The sequence below is a fragment of the Cotesia typhae genome, unplaced genomic scaffold, assembly GCF_013202065.1.
Source record: "Cotesia typhae breed Kobodo isofemale line unplaced genomic scaffold, CoteBio_Ctyphae scaffold_121, whole genome shotgun sequence".
NCBI lineage: Eukaryota > Metazoa > Arthropoda > Insecta > Hymenoptera > Braconidae > Cotesia > Cotesia typhae.
Window position 1 is genome coordinate 1720429 of NW_027423773.1, and position 22086 is coordinate 1742514.

At 27.2% G+C, this 22086-nt stretch overlaps 1 protein-coding gene across 2 annotated transcripts in view; it reads left to right on the forward strand.

The window, feature by feature from the left end:
* The window catches only part of E75 (ecdysone-induced protein 75), a 107623-nt gene that overhangs the window by 36252 nt on the left and 49285 nt on the right, over positions 1–22086 (forward strand). Inside the window, exon 1 of one of the 2 annotated variants that reach the window (XM_074252492.1) lies at positions 10269–10719. The exons of the other annotated variant lie outside the window; for it this stretch is intronic. Within the exon in view, the coding sequence (XP_074108593.1) occupies positions 10521–10719 (199 nt within the window). The 5' untranslated portion in view covers positions 10269–10520. Of the gene's footprint in view, positions 1–10268; positions 10720–22086 lie in introns of those variants that run through there. 2 annotated transcript variants of the gene reach the window in all.

Consider the following 22086-nt stretch of genomic DNA (forward strand, 5'->3'; position numbering starts at 1 on the left):
CGTGTACCAGGGCGATGGCCTGTCGAGGTCAAACCTCGGACTAATATCAAAGCGTGTGCACTTTTCGTCTAGTTGTTTCTGGGTTAATTTAGATTACGTCTCCATGTGATCGGACCATTTACGATGGTTAATAAAAAAGCCAACTTAAACATTAACATATATCATTTTTATGACTAAAATACAATAAATGTAGACAGAAAAAAAAGGTTCACTTGAGCCAAGAAAATATTTTTCTTCCTAATTATTTTTTTGCGCGAAAAAAAAAATTTTTTTTTCGATATCATCTGAGATTATACTCAGTGATATCTGTAGTGAAAAAAAATTTCAGATAGTAGATAATATAATCAAGATTATACTGTGTGATATCTGGATTATACTCATTATAATCCAGATTATACTAGCTACTATCTAAAAAATTTTTTCACACAGTATAATCTAGGATAATATCCAGTGTAATCTTGTTATTACCGTGCAGTCAAAAAATTTTTTTTTCTGTGTAATGTTATTGCTTTAAAATTGAAAGATAAAAATTATTTAAAAAAATTTCTTATGTACTTGTACTTGTGATAAAAATATTTGTCTCGTTTTATTTCTGTAGTACTCAAGAGTTACTGGGTAAATAATAGATACTGTAAATCAATAAATAAAGTTAGTCAGACAGGTCGAAGTTTTATTTCTGTCTATCACTAGAGCAACGTTTCACCATGAACCTGCGATTATGATGGCTTTGAGTGAGTTAATTTACTTACAAGTGTCAAAGAAATCGCATGTCACTTACATTTAGTCATACAGTAATGCATTATTCGTGTATATTTGCACACTTCTCGTGATATGAGCCCATGAGCAGACTATCCTGGATATTTTCATCATTACTGCAATAGTCTTCATCATTTATTTATATATTTAGATAATAAACAATTTATATTTTTTATCTTTAATCGAACAATCATTTAAATTATATTTGCACTAGAAATTTGAATTGCGCGCCTTAATTTCAACCAATAATGAATTGTTCGCTAAAATTGGTTTAAAAAAGCGCGGCAAAAATATTTTTTGAAATTGTCAAAAATGTCTTCAAAAAATGAAAAAAAAGAAGAATTTAAATTGCAACACGTTAAATATTAGAGCATGTGAATAATTGGAGCAAACAGGACACACAGCACTTGCATTGCTGTAATAAAGTGCACCAAGTGGTGGCGCTTATATTATGTTATACTCCCAAAGTCTCTAATCGTAAACTCGGTCTTTATCCATGTGTTTCGACACTCGATTCAAATACGGGTCGATACACTCATTGCGGCAACTTTTGGATTTGTAATCGGCGTTCCATCTGGTCGATAGGTTAAACGGGTGTATACTTAACTCCGTTCTTCATTAATTCTCAGTATTAGGTAGATTACAATCAAAATTTTAAAAACTTTAAAGTTTATTCTCATCGTTAATAATAGTTAGTGTTTAAAATTAAAAAATCATGTGATTATTCCAATGAAAGTATTTATTTATAAATAATTAGATGCTTTTGATGTTTATTGTAACATGATGAAGTAATTGGTTGGTAAATAAGTTAATAAACCATGTTAAATTTTGAAAACAGAGGTACCTACTAACTAATGCATAAAATCTTTAAATCATATTTGCTATCAAGTTTAAAAAATGAACAAAAATGCGCTTGAGAGTAATTAACAATTTTGGACGTCATAAAAACTTGTAACATATTCGGCGCATTGGAAGCAGCGACCGATTGTCCCAGTGAGAGGACGTTCACCCATCAGCCGAGGTCATCCGAGTTGTGCCGAGAGTGCACGATTATTATCGAGATATACATTTATTGCTACATTCAATCAATCAACTTATTTATACACGTTTATTATATACGCATCCTTATGTCTTGAGGCGAACTTATACCAATTTATTTATAGTACTTGTTGTTTCATTATATATACAAGAAATTCATTTTTCATATTTTAGGAAGATGATATACATCTCCACAAAATTCCACTAAGTAAAAAATCTTGTTGAATAACATCACAACTATTCAACTTTCATTGCGTCAAAAAAATTGAGTGTTAAAAATTTTTGTGTTAAATATTCAACACTTTAATTTTTAGATTTAAAATTTATAATGTTAAATAAACACAAAAAAGTGTTAAATATTTAACATAAAAATTTTTAACACTCAATTTTTTGACGCGTTGACGCAAAATTTTTTACTGTGTAGGAATTTAAGTTAAATAGCATCACCACTATTCAATTGAAGTTCCAGGACCTAAAATAATTTATTACATCGAACCCCAATAGTTACTTAAACTATTTTTAATTAAATAAGGGCTTACTAGTCATCTCGATTAACTTTAACTCAGAAAACAGAAAAATAATCCGGACAGCCCGGACCGAGAATCGAACCCGGATCTTTTGGTTACGCACTAAGGTCTATTCCAGTTAAGCTATCTGAGACATCGCCCGCAACAACCTTTCAGTCAGCTGATAATTTTTTGTTTAACACGATAACAGAAAAATATTTATTAAAATATTGTCGATATAACTATTTATCAATAGTTAGTTAAACTAATGCATAGTTCGAGTAACTATAAAAAAAGAAATCAGAAAACTATATTTTTATATTTGTGACGCCTATAATTTAGCTAACTATGCACATTTATTTCAGTGTGACGCCTTTGATATTGCCTTTCTGTACACCTTTCGATTCAACAAACTACCGATAAAGACACTTACGAATAATTGTTCAATTAATTAAAATAAAAATAAGTAAACAAAAATTCACATGTTACTGTCTTATATTTTCCTCCGAAAGATTAATATTTTAGTGATCAATTGGCGAAGCAGTCTCTAGAAGCTTCCTCCCTTTAGATTAGTCAATAACTCACAACTTATTCATGAATTTTAAGCGCACATAATCTGTCAAAAATATATCTGAATTACATTTTAATTTTACCGTTTGATTTATTGAAAACAAAATATTAAAATTCAATGAAAACTATCCAAATTCACCACTATAAAAAATTCCAATTACAGAAAAAAATTTATTAAAATAATGAGATAGATTTGGAGGACTTACACCAAAGATGCGCAATTTATTTCGAAGTAATCTTTAAAAAAAGATCAAATTTTCTTTATTGGAAGCGAAAATCTGAAAATCGATGTAAGTGTTATACAACAAAGCCATTCAGAAGTTCTAGAAGTAAACAGAGACCTATAATCAAGATTCTTATTAAATTACGATTACAGCAGTATAAAAAGATATCGACGGTATGGTTAGGTCACCGTGTTAAGTAGACAAACTTTTATTACCAACTAAGACAAAGGCAATAAGGAGTTTCCCTCGATGAAAGTCACGAGAAAGTTGTTTTATTGCGAATTAGAATCGAGAGTGCCTCTAAAGGTGAATGAACGCAAATCACGAATTCATTCGCTCATCCTCTTTATTATTCGCATTGTAATCATTCCTTCTATAAAGTATAAAGTTGTTTTTATTTTGAATCAAGTTTTACAGGCTAGATAGACCGAAAGTGTGAAAATTCTCATCATTCAAGTATTATTTGCACAAACGCTATACAACCAAAATATCACTCTCGTGTACTTGTTCTAGTTATTTTATAATTATACAATATACAGTAGGATGAAAGTTTACAATTACTGATATTGTTACACTAAAAGTACGAAAATTCAAGAAAATTTTTACGTACAAAAAAAAATGACCAATAAATGCGTATTAAATTTTTTTGCGCGAATTAAGGACAAAATTTTTTTAATTTGAATTTTAATATTAAATATTAATTTTTTTATTTTAAATAAAAAAAAAAATTAAATTTCTTTTTTAAATAATTACAAAGTTTTTTAAAAATTAAATTGTTCAGCTGACCATTTTACCCTCAAATTCACTGAAAAAAAAAAAATAAGCAATGTAATCTAATTTATTTAAAGAATAAGCAAAATCTTGACGTGAAGTAGTGCCTTTTCAAGGTTTCATATCATTCTCATCAATAGTCAATTGATTAAGAAATGACCTTGTATTTTTTGAACTATTGACATTTTTAAAGATATAAGCTCATTTCAATGTTACACTCATCAAGACCTTTCATTTGAGTACCCACATGGAGTTTTTTATATATTTAATATATATATACATATATATAATATATATAAATATATAAAATATATGAAAAATTGATGTGGGTACTCAAATGAAAGGTCTTGATGAGTATAACATCGGGATGAGCTTATATCTTTAAAAATGTCAATAGTTAAAAAATTACAGTGCTATTTAACAGAATTTATTATTTAACAAAGCAAAATTCTATTTATTTATAATTCATAATTCACGGTAGTCACATAGTTACTGCAAGGTTACTAATAACAAAATAATTTATTTAAAATATTAAATAATTTTATTTCTTAGCTAAAAGAATTTTTTTGTCCGTAAAAAGTTTTCTAAATTAAAAAAAAAAAAAGTTTTGGATGAAAATTAGCAAATTGCATATCTATAATAGTTTTTAGATTTAAATCAATTAAGGTGCTTTGGCCCGAACTATAGAATTGAAATGATGCTACAACCCTTTTTTATTTTTAGTGATTTTAAATATTTACTACTATTGAAGTTTCTGTACTATAGCTTTAATTGAAGATTAATTTCCATACAAAGTGGTACAATTACACGATTATTAGACTAATTTGTACCGATATAAAGATATCAATAAAATAAATTATTTATCAGTCATTTACATCATAATATACTTCCCCTTGCATCAACTAGGCAATATACTCAAACCTTCCATTATTTATTACACTTGAAAAAATAAAAAAAAAATTAAGCCATGAAATAAATAATTTTTTCCTCTGAAAAATTGGAAGTTTAATTGTAGAAAAATTAAAAAAAAAAAAAAAAATAAAAAGTGCCACACCAGATAATCAACAGTTCGATTCACATATAAAGTTTACAGAAGTTTAAAAGTGTTCCATATAAAATACGTGAGTAGCACGGCAATTTTTCCCAGGAAATTTTTTCCGTGTAGAAATCATTATTGAGTGACAGTTATAATGTTATCATATCAAGATCGTTTAATATAGAACACGCTGAGAAATCATGTAACCATACATTTTCATTCGTAGATTTTTTCTTTTCACTTTACTTGAGTATATATTTGTTCTATTGCTCAATTATTTACTTAATGTAATTCAAATCATCAAAATAAAAACAAAACAGTGATTTAGTAACTTAATTAATTGGAGAATGTTTTATTTTATTGAATTACGCATGTGCTTATTAATTTTTTTTACAAATGTTGTATCACTAATGTAATTTTTCGAGTCAGCTATTTTTGTATTTGGTAACTGATCTGACTTGAACAAACCTTGAAAATTTTTTTATAACACAGTTTATTATTATGAAATTTATTTTTTAAATTAAATGTAATTTTAATCATTAATAATATTAAGTTAGACTGACTGTAAAAACTCCCAAACACTGTTTAAAAAAATTATCTCATTGTTTATTTACATAACACATGAGTCCTGTGTAGAACAAGGATTTTTATGGCTCAAAACAATATATACAAAGTATATGAACTTGGTCTAATAATTAAATTGCACAGGCCCTGCAAAAAGCTTATTTTTATTGTACTTTGTCAAGATAATTAAGAAATTTTCTTGTATTTTAAAGAGACAATCTGGATCCAAGAAAATTATTTTAAAGACAGCTAGTTGTTTTGTTTCAACAATTTTTTGCCTTGAATTTTATCATCTTGACTTAAGAACATGCAGTACAGTCTGATGTCGGTAATTCAGTCTGGAGCAGTGACAACAAATGCCAATTGAATATATCGGTTTGTTTATTTGAAAGAGATGTAAAATCCACTGAGGGAGGTTATCAGACTAACTGTAAATACTCTAAACACTGCTTAAAAAAATTAAACTAGATAATTTACTTTTGGCACTCTCTTGCGGTCTACATCAAAGTATAGTAAATTAAATTTATTGTTGACAATTAGTATTCTACCCTAACCTAGCTGCATTTTAATAATTCTGTCTTATAAGTTATCTAAACTAAAATAAAGAATAACCAAAAAATTAAATCAATCTCAAAGATTATATTGGTTATACGTTTATTAGTAATTACTTTTAATTAATTTTACTTGCGAACACTGTCTATTTATTTATCATTTAGTTATTTTTTTTTTTTTTTTCAATGATTAAATTTAAAAATAAAAGAATGAATTTACGGAGGACTATTATTTATGTACTCCTGCCAAGTTTTATGATTTTTTATTCAATAATTACTTGGTCAAAAAGCGTCTCAGTATCTTGTTAAAAATTAAAATATTCCCTGTCCTAGATGTTCTTAAACTAATAAAATTTCATTTGCAAATTGACCTGTAGTTTAGTATGCACCGCGTTATATCCTGAAAATTTTATCATTGCAAATAATGTCCACCTTTATTGTTGACATTACCAAGCATTTTCTGATGCGTAGGCTGCGTTGATTTATCAACCGACACTCGGAATTTTTTAGAGAGTAAAATACTAATATAAATATAGTAATGTTGCGGGGTCCTGTGGTCGGAAATAATGAGATTGCAAGTATATTTAAAAGGAGAGAAAATAAGTATCTGCTAATGACGAATTCGGATTTAAATAGATTGCTCGAGTTCAAGCGGCTATATTCGTTCGTTGAACTCACCGAATTTAGAATCGCTTGTTTTAATCTTGTGGCGTTCAGGTTCGTCGGTCGATGACTTTTAAATCTTTAATTCTGCATTGTTATCCTACTTTTGTCGTTTATCACTTACATGTCATCTATAATATATTATATTCAATTTTCGCGAAAATACTTCGATTAAAGAGATTAAGCATAAATTTACATTTCAATGTACACTGAAAGGAACCAAAGCATACATATATCATCTACAAATCATTAATGTCGCTATTATTAGTAATAAAGTAAATATGGATCAACATTAACATAATTTGGACCAAAACAGAAAAATATTTATACATTTTTGTGAAGAATAATTTTTTTTGTCTCCGTATTTTAAGACTGGATATTTATATCTTGTATAAGATTATTATAAATTGATAAGTGCATTTTCCGAAATAGAGATTAATTTTACTACGGCTATATTTGAATATTGTAATGGAATATGTTGAAATTTTTATAGTGGTGAATTTGGATAGTTTTCATTGAATTTTAATATTTTATTTTCAATAAATCAAACGGTAAAATCAAAATGTATCTCAGATATATTTTTGACAGATTATGTGCGCTTAAAATTCATGAATAAGTTGTGAGTTATTGACTAATCTAAAGGGAGGAAGCTTCTAGAGACTGCTTCGCCAATTGATCACTAAAATATTAATCTTTCGGAGGAAAATATAAGACAGTAACATGTGAATTTTTGTTTACTTATTTTTATTTTAATTAATTGAACAATTATTCGTAAGTGTCTTTATCGGTAGTTTGTTGAATCGAAAGGTGTACAGAAAGGCAATATCAAAGGCGTCACACTGAAATAAATGTGCATAGTTAGCTGAATTATAGGCATCACAAATATAAAAATATAGTTTTCTGATTTCTTTTTTTATAGTTACTCGAACTATGCATTAGTTTAACTAACTATTGATAAATAGTTATATCGACAATATTTTAATAAATATTTTTCTGTTATCGTGTTAAACAAAAAATTATCAGCTGACTGAAAGGTTGTTGCGCGCGATGTCTCAGATAGCTTAACTGGAATAGACCTTAGTGCGTAACCAAAAGATCCGGGTTCGATTCTCGGTCCGGGCTGTCCGGATTATTTTTCTGTTTTCTGAGTTAAAGTTAATCGAGATGACTAGTAAGTCCTTATTTAACTAAAAATAGTTTAAGTAACTATTGGGGTTCGATGTAATAAATTATTTTAGGTCCTAGAACTTCAATTGAATAGTGTTGATGCTATTTAACTTAAATTCCTACACAGTAAAAAATTTTGCGTCAACGCGTCAAAAAATTGAGTGTTAAAAATTTTTATGTTAAATATTTAACACTTTTTTGTGTTTATTTAACATTATAAATTTTAAATCTAAAAATTAAAGTGTTGAATATTTAACACAAAAATTTTTAACACTCAATTTTTTGACGCAATAAATTTTTTTGTAAAAAATTTTTAACACTAAATTTTTTGACGCAATGATTTATTATTGATTTAAATTATTTTACCAAAAAAAAAAAAAAAAAAAAATGAATAAATCTAGATAATTTATTTAAATTATTTCGGTAATAAATATCATTAACCCGAACATATAACACAAAACTTTAAACTGTAGGTTAAATTCAAAACAACTGTTAATTTAAATAAGATACATTGTAAGATATGTAATTACAAGCAAAGTTATAATACGGCATGACTTGCAATTAAAATAAAAAAAATGTTAGCTAAAAATTTCAGCTTTGAATTGGACTGATAATTTTAAAGTCGCAGCAGGAGAGCTTCCCAAAGATTCTGAAAAATTGTTTGTTGTTTGAATCTTTAGACTGGCAACAAGCTTAGCAGAATTTCAATAGATGGCATTTTTCAGATTATTCAGTAGTAATCACGTCAGGCACTGAGGTACTCTTGGTAATTTATGGTTACAAGTTTAAGTGAAGAGTGTGAAAACCGCACAACTGTAGAATTTAGCCGCAAACTTTACAGCTTTCCTTATAAATCTCCACCTTTGACATTAAGAAAAATGAAAGTGCTTCAGCAAAAGATAAAAAAAAATTTTTAAATAAATTATAATTTTTAGGATTAATAAAATAATATTTATAAAAAAAAAAAAATATTTTCTGACATACTTTTAGACACATTAATCTATTTAAATAAAGTTTAGTGTTTAGGCTTTCGGAATTGTAGGCCATGTAATAGTATGCCAGTAAAACCAGTTTTGTAGACTTGATATTATTTGAACCACGCTGAAAGCGAAAGGACAGACACAATAAGAAGAAAAAAAAATGTTACAAGTTAAATTACTGGTTCCCGTTAAACGGTTTGTCTTAGTAGATTGAGATAGGCCACTAACTTTACCGTTAACTTATGACTTAATAATTGTTATTCCTAACTCGTTTGTCAACATATATTACCGAAACACGGGTCAGGTATTGAGTTGAGCGTTAGATTATTTCTATAATAGCTACTCCCACTTTTAAAACGTTTGAATTAAATTTTTATATTTAATTTAAATAATTTTGCAATATTTTTTTAAGGTAGTAGAGATTTACCTTATATATAATCAAACTAAAAAATAGAAAAAAATTTTAATAAATATGAATTAATAGTTTAAATAAGAAAAAAATTTATTTGATTGTCAAATAACTTGAGAAAGCACCCTACGCTTTTTAAATTCAATTACTTTGTATTTGAGTTACTTTACTGCGCTATAGCTTGTAGGTTCAAACGCCAATTGGCACGAGTAACCCGTCATTAGGATCAAGGATTATTTTCATGACACCTCGTGTCTCCTTGTCGCTTTAACGGTTTTTTCAATGTCTGAGTCAATTTCGTAATTTAATAATACACTTTTAGAATTTAACTGTTTGAATGATGATACTTAATTATTATCGGATGACCTGTAGGTTAAATTCGAAGGAAGGAAAGAAACAGGTGGAATAAAAAATTCTTAGTATTTAATTGAAGTTTTTATACCTAAAATAATTTATTATATTGAACCTAAATAGTTAATTTTGATTAATTTTAACTCAGAAAACAGAAAAATAATCCGGACAGCCCGGACCGGGAATCGAACCCGGATCCTTCTGGGTACCCACTAAGGGCTCTTTCAGTGAAGCTATCTGAGACATCGCCCGCAACGACCTTTCGGGCAGCTAATAATTTTTTGTTTTACAGGATAGAAAAGTATTTATTAAAATATTGTAGATGTAACTTTTTTTCAATAGTTACTTAAATTAATGCATAGTTTAAGTTACTATAAAAAAAAATTACTTTTCTCCAGTGTAATAGCAATAAATTTTTCTATATAGAAAAATCTAAACTAAAGACCGCGGGAGCAACAAAGAGAGCCCAAAAGAAGGAGATAGGTTTCTAGCAACAGCAGTTAAGAAGACAAGTACAGTGTGTACAGTGGTGAGGAATAATTCGCGCAAGCGCCCAACTCCGCGATATATCCTGGCGTGGTAAACTCACTCGCGCGTTGTACAGCATGCCATACACAACCACTAACCACGCTTAGCTCTTTTTTTGCTACACGTGACCAAGCCATCTCGTTCTCTAAAATAAATAACAGTTTAATAAAACAACTCAATGAGAAACAGGTGACTAGAATTTTAGGTAGCAAGAGCTAACTAAACTCCCTTAAAGCAAATAATAATTAATATTTTTTTCTATCAAACTCTAAATCTAAGTGACGTGCCTCGGTCATCAAGTGTCAGTGATAGATCGTGTTTTGGGTTTAAAGACTCTCTAAACAAACTTTTACAATAATCACAATTAATTGCCATTAATTAAGTGAGGTCATCAACTTTGTGGGTGATGATAGACAGGCAGGTGGAAACCTGGTGTGTGCAAACTATGACTGTCCAAGAATTTAAGCCCCGCGGGGGCGCTGAGGGCCAAACTGGAGCCGGAGACATTCTTTCACCTTCAGAGGTCCTAGAGAACGATAAGGACTCTTATCGTGACGTCTACCCTCCTCAGGACAGTGAAAATCTTTTGGGAAGGGTGCTTGCTGGTAAGAACAACAATGTAATTAATTTTCTTGAAAAAAAAAATAAAAAAACCAGAAAATTCGGAAATAGTCACTTTTTAGCGGGCGCGGCGTACGCGGAGGCGGCAGTTTCACTTTCCAGCGTTGGAATGTAGGTCGAGGGACCCAGTGCGAGGCTAGTTCGTTGCCCCTCGACGGCCTTCCACTCTTTGGTTGGCTATTTTTCTCCCTCTTAAAAATTTTCGCATGTGGCCGCACTAGTTATAGCCTAGATAGCAGTAGAGGAGGCTACCAGAGGAAATATCGGTTCACACCATACTTCTCCCCACCAGTGTCTCCCAATTTGCACACACACACACACACACACACACACACACACACACACACACACACACACACACACACACACGCACACCCGAGAGCGATTACTAGCACAGAGTACAGCCTGGACTGTTACTCCCACCTAGCCGGTACTCTATTCTCCTATTTAGCGTGTGTGTGTGTCTATGAAGGTGTGAAGGTGTGCATGTGTGTGCATGTGTCATAAACCCCACTCTGAGTGTCCCATTGGCCTGAGAGTCATGGCACGAAAGTGGGTCGGTGGGGCCTTGGCGCTTAGCTAGTTCGTTCACCCTGCTCGACCCGTAACTGGGGCAAGATGAAATTAACTGACGTTGCTGTCTCTCTCTCTTTAGCACTCTCTCTCTCTCTCTCTCTCTCTTGCTCCCTCCCTCGGTATATAATAAAACTACTCGCGGCAATCCATGACGGTACTGAGTTCAACAAACTTCAACTGGGACTTTTCCCCACCTCCCACAACATTTACTCTTGTCGTTCCCTTCTTCTGCTGATACACAACCACTATCCCCTCTCTTATCACACATCGAAGGTCACGATACACTAGTTAACTACTACACTGTGTGTAGCAATCATTACTATCATCGCTATCGATTCCTTTCGATATTTTCTACTATCCTCTATTATTTAAAAGTTATTATGTAATTCTTTATTTATTATTATATATTCATATTATGTCTTGTGAAATAACTTTTTAAACTACATGTTATTTTTATGGTTTACTTATAATGAGAGAAAGTAAGCTTGGGATACCGATGCAATGATCACTCTCACTTGTCCCCTCTTTTTTATTCTTCTTATTATTCGTGTTGTTGTTGTTGTTGTTGTTGTCGTTGTTGTTGTTGTTGTTGTTGTGAGTCTTGAGCTACCTTAACTCACCTTTCTCTTGTGAGGGGATTATACTCTCCAGGTAGAAAGAATGCTTTCACCAGAGCAACCACGTCATCTTACAACCTCTCATTTCTCCTTCTTTTATAAACACAATAGGGCACTGACCTATCCACTATCACTCTTAATTCTATTGAAATTAAAACTACCCCATCATTTATTACTAGAATTTTTTTTTTTTTTTTTAATAACAATCTACTTGGGAAAAAAAATTTTTTTTGCTCAAAGGCTCACTGAATATATTTATACATATATACACAGAAAAAAAAGGCTCACTAGAGCCAAGAAAATATTTTTCTTCCTAATTCGAAGAAAAAATTTTTCTTGACAAGAAATTTCAATTATTCCAAAAAAATTAATTTTCTTACTTTAAGGAATACGTATCTTAATCCAAGAAAATTTATTTAAGTCTTGTTTTGAGAAAATTCAGCCTCTTGCTCCAAAAAATTTAGTTCTTGATAGAAGTTAATTTTCTTGTCTTGAGAAAATTTCTCTCTTGCTCAAAAAAATTAAATATCTTGGTAATAAATTTTCATTAATATTTTTATTGGTTAAAATCTCAAATAAGAAGATCAAATAATATTTCATCATTTTTTTTCATTCAATATGTATATAATTGCACGCTAAAATAATAATATAAATTGGGTATCAAATATTCTCTAGAAAAATTTTCTCAAGGTGAGAAAATTTTTTTCTCAGCTGAAGTAGGTGGCGCTGCTTCCCTAAAGTATCTAAAAATCTTAATCAAATATAAAAATTTATTGTATCAAGTATTTATGATAATTTGAATTGAGAAAAAAATTACTTCGACCAAGAATAGAATTTCTCGAAAAATTTTTACTTCGGCCAACACAACTTCGTTCTTCCTTCAGGCACCCGAAAATTTTCTTTAGCCAAGAATTTTGTTCTCCAGTCATGAAATTTAAACAATAAGATTTTTAATTGAAATTTATAATTTATATAACGAAAAAAATTGTTTAATAAATTTTTTACCAGATATATTATTAAAAAAGTACGATTGAAGAAAATTAAACTCCTTAAAATAATTTTCTTGGTTAAAAAATTTTTTTTTTTAGTAAAGTCTCTCTGTACATTATAAACTTTCTATACTGTCAATTAGGGTAACTCAAGTCTGCTAAAGATAACAATGTCCGTCCCAAAAAAATGTTTAAACATAATTTGAATAATTTTTTATACACGAGTAATCACAGACCCAACTGTACAATAACTTAAAATTTATAATGAAATAAAATCAAATTATACATTAATTCAAAAATTTTATCTCTGCATTAATATTTACGCCACAAAAGTTATTGTAATTAATAATAATAAACAAAGTTAATATTAAATAACTCGTTAGTAAAATTTTTATCGGAAATCATAAAGATTATTTTAACTTGAATGATTACATAAAGTATATGAACTTTATTCTTTAATTGTAATTTATAATTAATAATGTTTGTTAATTATTAACACTGCATAATTTATCTTATTAAATGTAATGTTTGCGATTGATAAAAAAAAAACGTTCAATTGTTATAATTTAAACTAAATTTTGTTTTCTTAATTCATTAATTTTTGTGTGAACAATTTTTAAAATATGATAAGACATACCGTTATGTTAATTAATTATTTTAGATAGATTAAAGTCATATGAGATTTTTATTTCGATGGCATAAAAATTAATAATCCAAAATTAAAAAAAAAAATTTTTTTTTTTCCATTAAAATTAAAAAAAATTTTATCTACATCAATTTTTCATATTTATATGTATTGACCTTGTATCTTGTCAACTAATGACATTTTTAAGGATCTAAGCTCATCTTGATGTTACACTCATCAAGACCTTTCATTTGAGTACCCACATGGAGTTTTTTATATATTTAATATATATATATATATATATATATATATATATATATATATATATATATATATATATATATATATATATATATATATATATATATATATATATATATATATATAATATATATATATATATATACATATATATGTATATATAAATATATACATATATATAATATATATAAATATATAAAATATATGAAAAATTGATGTGGGTACTCAAATGAAAGGTCTCAATGAGTGTAACATCAGAATGAGCTGATATCTTTAAAAATATCAATAATTAAGAAATGACCTTGTATTTTGTCAAAAATTGACATTTTTAAAAATATAAGCTCATCCCAATATTACACTCATCAAGACTTTTCATTCGAGTACCCACATCAATTTTTCATATATATGATATATATTTATATATATCATATATATGTATATATGAAAAATGCATGTGGGTACTCAAATGAAAGCTCTTGATGAGTGTAACATCGAGATGAGCTTACATCTTAAAAAATGTCAATAATTAAGAACTGACATTGCTACCTTGTATACTAATAATATTTTTCGGAATATCTTCTAAAAATTTAACGAAAATTTCTCAAGTTAATTATTTTTTTAAGTTTAATTTAAAACAATAAATTTATTACACGTATCTAGAAAGTAACTTGAAATATTTTTTATACTCAGTAACTTTAAAAATAAACCCGAGGGTGTTCCTTACCTCACTGTCCATTCAACAGTTGATTATAGTTTCTTTTTTTACTCTATATATTACCTCATACTTTCACTGAGAGGTAAAAACGGATTATACGGTACATAACTATTTAAAGAACAGTCGCTGGCAGTAAAAACCTTCCAGCTGCTCGAATGAAGTAAAATTTTGGATAATTTTGATTAGCTATTACATATTAAAATATATTTATATAATTTCTCTGTTTCCTTGAATATTTTCTAATTGCGTGATGCTGACTTGTACTCATCGTAACTGGCAACCTCAAAATGAAGTCGCGGGCAATGTCCTAGCTCCTCCCGGTCTCCGTTAACCTCGATCAGATACTCCGAGAGAGTGTTATCCCTCTATTTTATAACAGTATAGTTATGCTAAACTTTATTCGGGGTCAAATTATGGCTAAATCTCCTTGGGTTTATGTATAAATGTCTATTGTGTAAAGACAACATATAAAATATTTATTTATTATTATTAATGTTGATGATGTAAACCCCTCTGGTCGTTATTTAAAAACTCCAACAAAATAATCCTCTCCTTTGATATTTATTTATATATAATTCTCTTTCTTTCTTTCGGTCACCTCATATCAAGGTGAACAACCTCTAACTGTGTCGGGGGCTCTTATCTCGTGCTCTCAGTCGCTTATCGGACGATTCTTTCGTGCCAAGAACACGTTACAAAAATACTCGAGTATTTAAGATTTATCTTTTTACAATAATTTCTGTTTTTATTTCATTAAATAATATTTATTCAATATATAACACTTGTAATATTATACATTAGGGTCCTAATAATATTGTACTTTTTTTATTTTTGTCAAAATATTTTAGTTTGTCATTTTTAAATTATTAAAGCCCTCTCTCTTTAAAAATTGACATAATAAAAAAATTTTTAATTCTTTTTTTTTATCTTTTCAAGATTATTTAATTTAAATAATTTTAATATTTTTAATTGAATTTTAAAAAAATAATAAAATGATAAAAAAATTTTTTTACCAAAAAAAAATTATTTATAAATTTTTTATCAAGCTAATTTATAGAAAAATTGCACTGTACTTTTTTAACTATTGACGTTTTTAAAGATATAAGCTCATTTTGATGTTACACTCATCAAGAGCTTTCATTTGAGTACCCACATGCAATTTTTTTCATATTTTATATATATGGTATTTGTGAAATATATAAATATATGAAATATATAAAAAATTGATGTGGGTACTCAAATGAAAGCTCTTGATGAGTGTAACATCAGGATGAGCTTATATTTTCAAAAATGTCAATAGTTCACAAGATACAAGGTCATTTTTTAATTATATATCTAGAGATAGAGCTTTTCCGAATGCAGCCTAAATACACTGGCCACAAAAATTGCTTATTATCTTAATATAATAATAATAATAATTGAAAAAAAAATTTTTTTCATGTCTCCCTACAGTAACATTAATTATAATCCCCAAAAAATCAAACCATTAATAAAAAAAACGTATTTATTTTTTATATCTCGAAACTAATGGATACGAAAGTAAAAGTAGTCTAGAGTTACTGGACCCATGAGCCAAGAATGACGCGTCGAAATGCCAGTGAAAGGGAGAAGATACTATTAAATAATTTTATTGCCTTTCACTTATATATAAAATGTAAACACAATGTTTTTAACATATAATTTCTATTTATCAACAATTATAATTATCATTATCCGTAAATTAGGATATTGTAATAATTTGTATAATGACATAGATAAGTTTTGATAACAGTAATGCACACTTAAAAAAATAATAATAAAAAAAAAAAAAAAAGTTGTGCTCAATAAAACGTACATTTGACAGCTGTCAACTGTGGAGCGATCGTGCGCTTAAAACATATATTAAAGAGATTACATATATGTATATATATATAGAGTTTGATAGGTCACCGAAGACAATGACCTCTGACCCAGCGAATGAGCCTGGAATCGTCGATCTCATCGACCCAGCTTTGCCCGGTACTAAGTATATCATTGCGGGAAATATATATCTTTGATCCAGTTATTAAATTTGGTCTGCAAAGATCCAGCTGCCGTATTTAAGAGTTATCTTGTATTTTTTTGTGATTTTACTCGTTGGGGTGATTAAAAAAAAAAAATTATTAATTTAAAAAAAAAAGTTGCGTAAATATAATAACAATATTTAGTTTTAAAAAGTCAATCTGATGCATACACTATCTTCCCCTGGGAAGAAACCTGGCCTAGTTTGAGCGCAACTAGCACACTGCCCGGTGAACGAACTCGTGACCTCGAAGCTCTGGATAGGAGAGTCGATGAGCTTTTCCACCCTCTTGCACACATCCCCTATCATTACATCCGTAATACTACTTGTGTTATATTTGTATCATTTTTTTTTACGCTTTGTATTTTGTAATATTTTTTTTTTTTTAATTTTTATTTACAATTCAATGAGATTTATTATGTTTAATAAAGAATATTGGTATATAGTTAGACAAATAATAATAATAACAATAATAATAATAATAATAATAATAATAATACAAAAATTTTAATAATTTTTTATTTAATAAATAAATTGTGTAAAATTTAAATTAATTTTTTAAATCAATTTATTATTACTCTTTAATTTAAATTGCTGAAATAAATTATTAAAATTGCCATGTGTTTAAAGAATGTATCAATTTTTATTATATGGATAAATTAAATTAAATTAAAACAAATATATTAAAAAAAATTACCTTGAACCTATAAAATTTTTAAGAAAATTAATTTAACAGAAATTTGTTAATTTTAATAATTTTTCTGATAAATAAATTAAACATTTGGAAATTTTAATAAATTAAAAATGCAATTTTTTAAAAATTATTTTTGGAAGAAGTTTTGTTGTTAAATAAAATAAAATTAATTTTCACGTTACAGCTAAATTTAATATCATAAATTTTCATCTTAAAAATTTTTTTTTTAATTCAAGATAATTTTTTTGGTTATTAATATTTGCTAAAAAATTAAGAAATAAAATTTTTTTTTTAATTATTAACAATAATAATAATAATAATAAAATTATTTTTAAATATTTATCAACTATAATTTAAAGCCGTAAAATTTATAAAAAATTCAAGTTTTTTTTTTTTTTTTTTTTTCATTTAAAAATAAAAATTTTTCCCGTGAAAATTTTTTTTGCATAGACGAATAAATAAAATATATGACTTGACCAATTGACCGAACAAACAACTAGAAAGGTCTAGAAATTTTACCACTTTTTTTTTTTCATTGTTTCCCTCCATAAAGTAAAAGGGTTAATAGAAGATTCAAAGGTTAGAAAAGTGACTACAATGACCATGAAAAATTTTTCATTTTAATATTTTTATTACTAAAGGTTGAAAAAAAAAGTTGGAGCAAAAATTCTATTAACTTAAAAATATGAAAATTTTTTTTCAAGCCCTTCGGCCTATTTAAGCTATAAACACCCGAGTTAACTTTTCAATGTGACCTTTTTTTTTTTTTTTTTTTTTTTAAAAAAACATTTATTACCAAAAGCAAGTCGCTTTATTTTTATTACAGTTACGGGTAAAAATATACGGGCTGTTAAAAGTTTAACCGTAATATCTGTATTGAAAAAATCCCGTTTTTTTTTTTTTTTAATCGGTTGTCAACCGTTAGAACTATAACAGCATAAATTTTATTTAAATTTTCCTTGGGTTTACTTTGGAAAAGTCTTTCACCTTTCTTTAAACCGGAAAGAGTTATAAACTTTATTTTTTTTTATTCTAAAGCCATAAATATCGAGAATAATGGAGTAAAAAAATTAAAAATAAATTTTTAGATTTTTAAAAATTTCTTTTGGATAGAAAATTTTTAATTTATAATTAAAAATAATGTTTTGGGATAATAAGCTTCAGGCGTTGTAGTATTAGGCCGTAAATAGTATTGTGTTTAAATTTGATTTCATTTCTTTAAATCTTTAATATTCTTTTTAATTATTAGAATTTCAAAATATAAAATGGAAATGATGATTTTTAATTAAAGTTCACTGAACTTTTTTTTAAATTATAATTATCAATTTCTTTTATTCTTATTACGTTTCACATCATTAAATTAACGATTATTTTTATTTTTAGATTGTTAAGATTTTATATCAACCAAAAAATTATTTTTAAGTGTTTTATTAAAATAAAAAATTAAAAAAAAACATTAAAAAATTATTAAAAATATTTAAAAACATTATTAAAAAAATTTTTAATAATTAAAAATATTAAAAAAAATTAACAAGTTACAAAAAAAAAAAAATAATATTAAATAAGTTGATAATTAAATAGAAACCTCACATAAATATGCGCTTATATTTACTATTCAAGAATATAAAGCATCGTCTAAAGTCTAAAGACTGTATAATAGACATTTATATTTATACATATGTTATATGAAAATACGTCGACACAGAAGTCGAGGGCATAAAACAATTATCCTCATTGTAGATCAATGAACCAACAGTTGTTTCTTTTTTCGAAGGACGTACTCATCCGTTCGCAACGACCTCTCATCTCTGTTAATTAAAATCTATATTAAAAAAAAAAACAATTATTTAAATCCATTCTTCGCACACTTACTCGAATGTATATATTTAAATTGGTTAAGCCGATACAATATCTCAACATATCTTCGTGTGTCGTAACTAAAAACAATATTAAATTTAACAATATTTATTAAAAAAGCAATAATCACCTCGCGGCATTTCATTAATAAGCCATTATGTCAGACTGATTTATTGCTCAGTTGATAACAATGGCCCCACAAGTAATATTTGATTTTTATTTTCAATAATTAATTAAATAAGATTCTTCTCTAGCTTTTGCTTAAGTTGATCATCGATCAAAAAATATTTAGGTCAATTTGTGGTTTTTTATTATTAGTTGGTATTGGTAAAAATTTTATCGTAATTTATTTAAAATTTTTCGTAAATTTAGTAATTTTTTAGCATCCACGAAAAATACAAGATGACACTGAATATCATCCCAGATTATACTGAGTAAAAAAAAATTTCAGATAGTAACTAGTATAATCCAAGATTATACTGAACATAATTCAAGATTATATTGAGTATAATCCAAGATTATAATGAGTATAATCCAAGATTATAATGAGTATAATCTGGATTATACTAGCTACTGTCTGAATTTTTTTTTTTTACCACAGATATTACTGAGTATAATCTGAGATGATATCCAGTGTCATCTTGTTCTTTCAAGTCAATTTTTTTTTGTGTACCAATAATAATTTATAAAAATAAAAAATTTTAATCAAACACAGTATTAAAAAATGATAATAATTCTGTAAAACTTTTTATAAAATAACTGCTTCTTTTTTGTAACCACCGAACATAATTACCGGAAACCTGTGAGAATAGAATTTGATTTGAATATAAATATTTTTGCATGCACTATAAATATTTGACAAAGAAAACTTTTTATTATCAAACAGTTGACAAAAATAAAAAAAAGTAATCTTGAACATTATCGATGAAGTCTCGGTTGACGTCATAGCTTTCCTCCCTACCTGGATTCTCGTACTCCCGGGGAAGTGAACTCAGCCTAACTAGCACACAGAACTCAAGGGGCAATGAACTTGCAACGACCCTTAAGTCGGACAACCTTCACCACCGCTTATATATATATATATATATATATATATATATATATATATATATATATATATATATATATATATATATATATATTTCCAGCCCAGTTTCCACCGGTCTAAATCTGACAGGAGCTGCTAATAAAGTGACAATACAATTGTGTAACTGGTATATAACCAGCTAACTTTAATTGTAATCGCTTGTACATGTAACAAATAAATATATATAGTCCTTAATTTACACTAATTCAGATTTATTGTCTCTATAACGTCAATAAATTTCCATATAATTTTAAAATCGGGTTACACTGTCATATATACATAACGCATCAGCTATCACCGATGTAATACTCAGGAGATTGTGTAACCGGCTTCCACTCTCGCTTCAATATATTTACTTTTTTATTTAAGTGTAAGCTGAGTATAAGTGGACCTACAAGGTGCAACATGCAATTGCACTTGGCTCCTTTGAAACGACTTTCACAAAACTTTCTAGCTGTTCTCGTTTTCTACATCGGCCAACAACCAGCGGTTTATTTATATATATATATATATATATATGTATACTTGAGTGGCGAAAATTAATCAACTATTTTTCCTCAAGTCTTATATATCAAAATATGAATATTTATCACTCTTTAAAAGTCTTCTAAAGAATCTTAATCGGTTGGAAAAAAAATTTTTTGAGATTTTCCAAATTAAAAAAATTTCATTCTTTATTTTTTATCTTCATGTTTAATTTAAAATATTGGAAAAATTTATATTTATATTGAAATGCAAAATATTGGAAAATTTGTTCCAAATTTTATTTTTTAGCTGAAGAAATAAAAATTTAAGTTTGTTGCCGAAAAAAAAAATTTTGGATAAAAATTCGTAATTTTAATTTCCAAATCAAAAAAAAAATTTTTTTTCTACAAAAAAGTAAAATTTTGATTTTTTCAGCTAAAAAATACAATTTTTGAAAAATAAGCCTATTTTTTCAAAAAAAAAAATTTTTTTTCCATTGTATGGATAATAAATCTTTCGATTTGGACAAATTTTTGTCAGAAGTTATTTTTTATCATGTAACGAAGTTCTGTCAAAGAAAAAAAAATTAAAAAAATTTTTTTTCAAAAATTCAATTTTTCCTATCTATCAATTTTGTTTTTTGTAATATCTCGAACGCTTTTACAGATACAGGAATGACCTTTCGTTTGTTTAAAAAAAGACACTTGGTGCTATTAAAAAAAAAAAAAAATTTGAAAATTGCCAAATTTTGAATTTTTGAAAATCGTCAAAATCGTCATTAAAATTTTGGCTCATTTTTTTTAATATAATCCCTTGTGTACTGATCTTAAAACATCCCGAAATTTTTGGAAGGGTTTTTTTTTTTTTTTAAATACGAAATTTGAATTTCAAAAAAATTTTTTTGAGCGTTAAAAAAATTAAATGAACCACGTGGAAATATTAAATAATAAATGAATTTGATTTTTTTTTTATTTTTGGAAATAATCTTAAAGTCATCAAGGTTTTTTTAAAAATTCTTAAAAAATTTTTTTCTAACTTTAATTTACATCCAGCTTCAGTATATCAAGTTGAAAAAAAAAAAAAAACAAAAAGCTTAAAAAATTTTGACCGATCTCTAAAAATGTTATCAAACCAATTTTTCCTCAATAAATTAATATATAATTATATTTTAAAAGTATTAATACTTTTTTCGTAGCATAATCTGTAATAGATATGATAATAATCCGTAAATTGGTAAAAAAAAATAACTTTAAATTAAATATTACGTAAAAGCTTACAATGAAATAAAATCTTTCAAAAGTTACGTAACATCATTCATTTGGCCTGCCCAAAAAACTTACGATATGCTAAATGATAAATAATTGATATAATAATAATTAAACTAAATAATCCAACAATGAAAATTAGTAATAAAAAAAGCCATG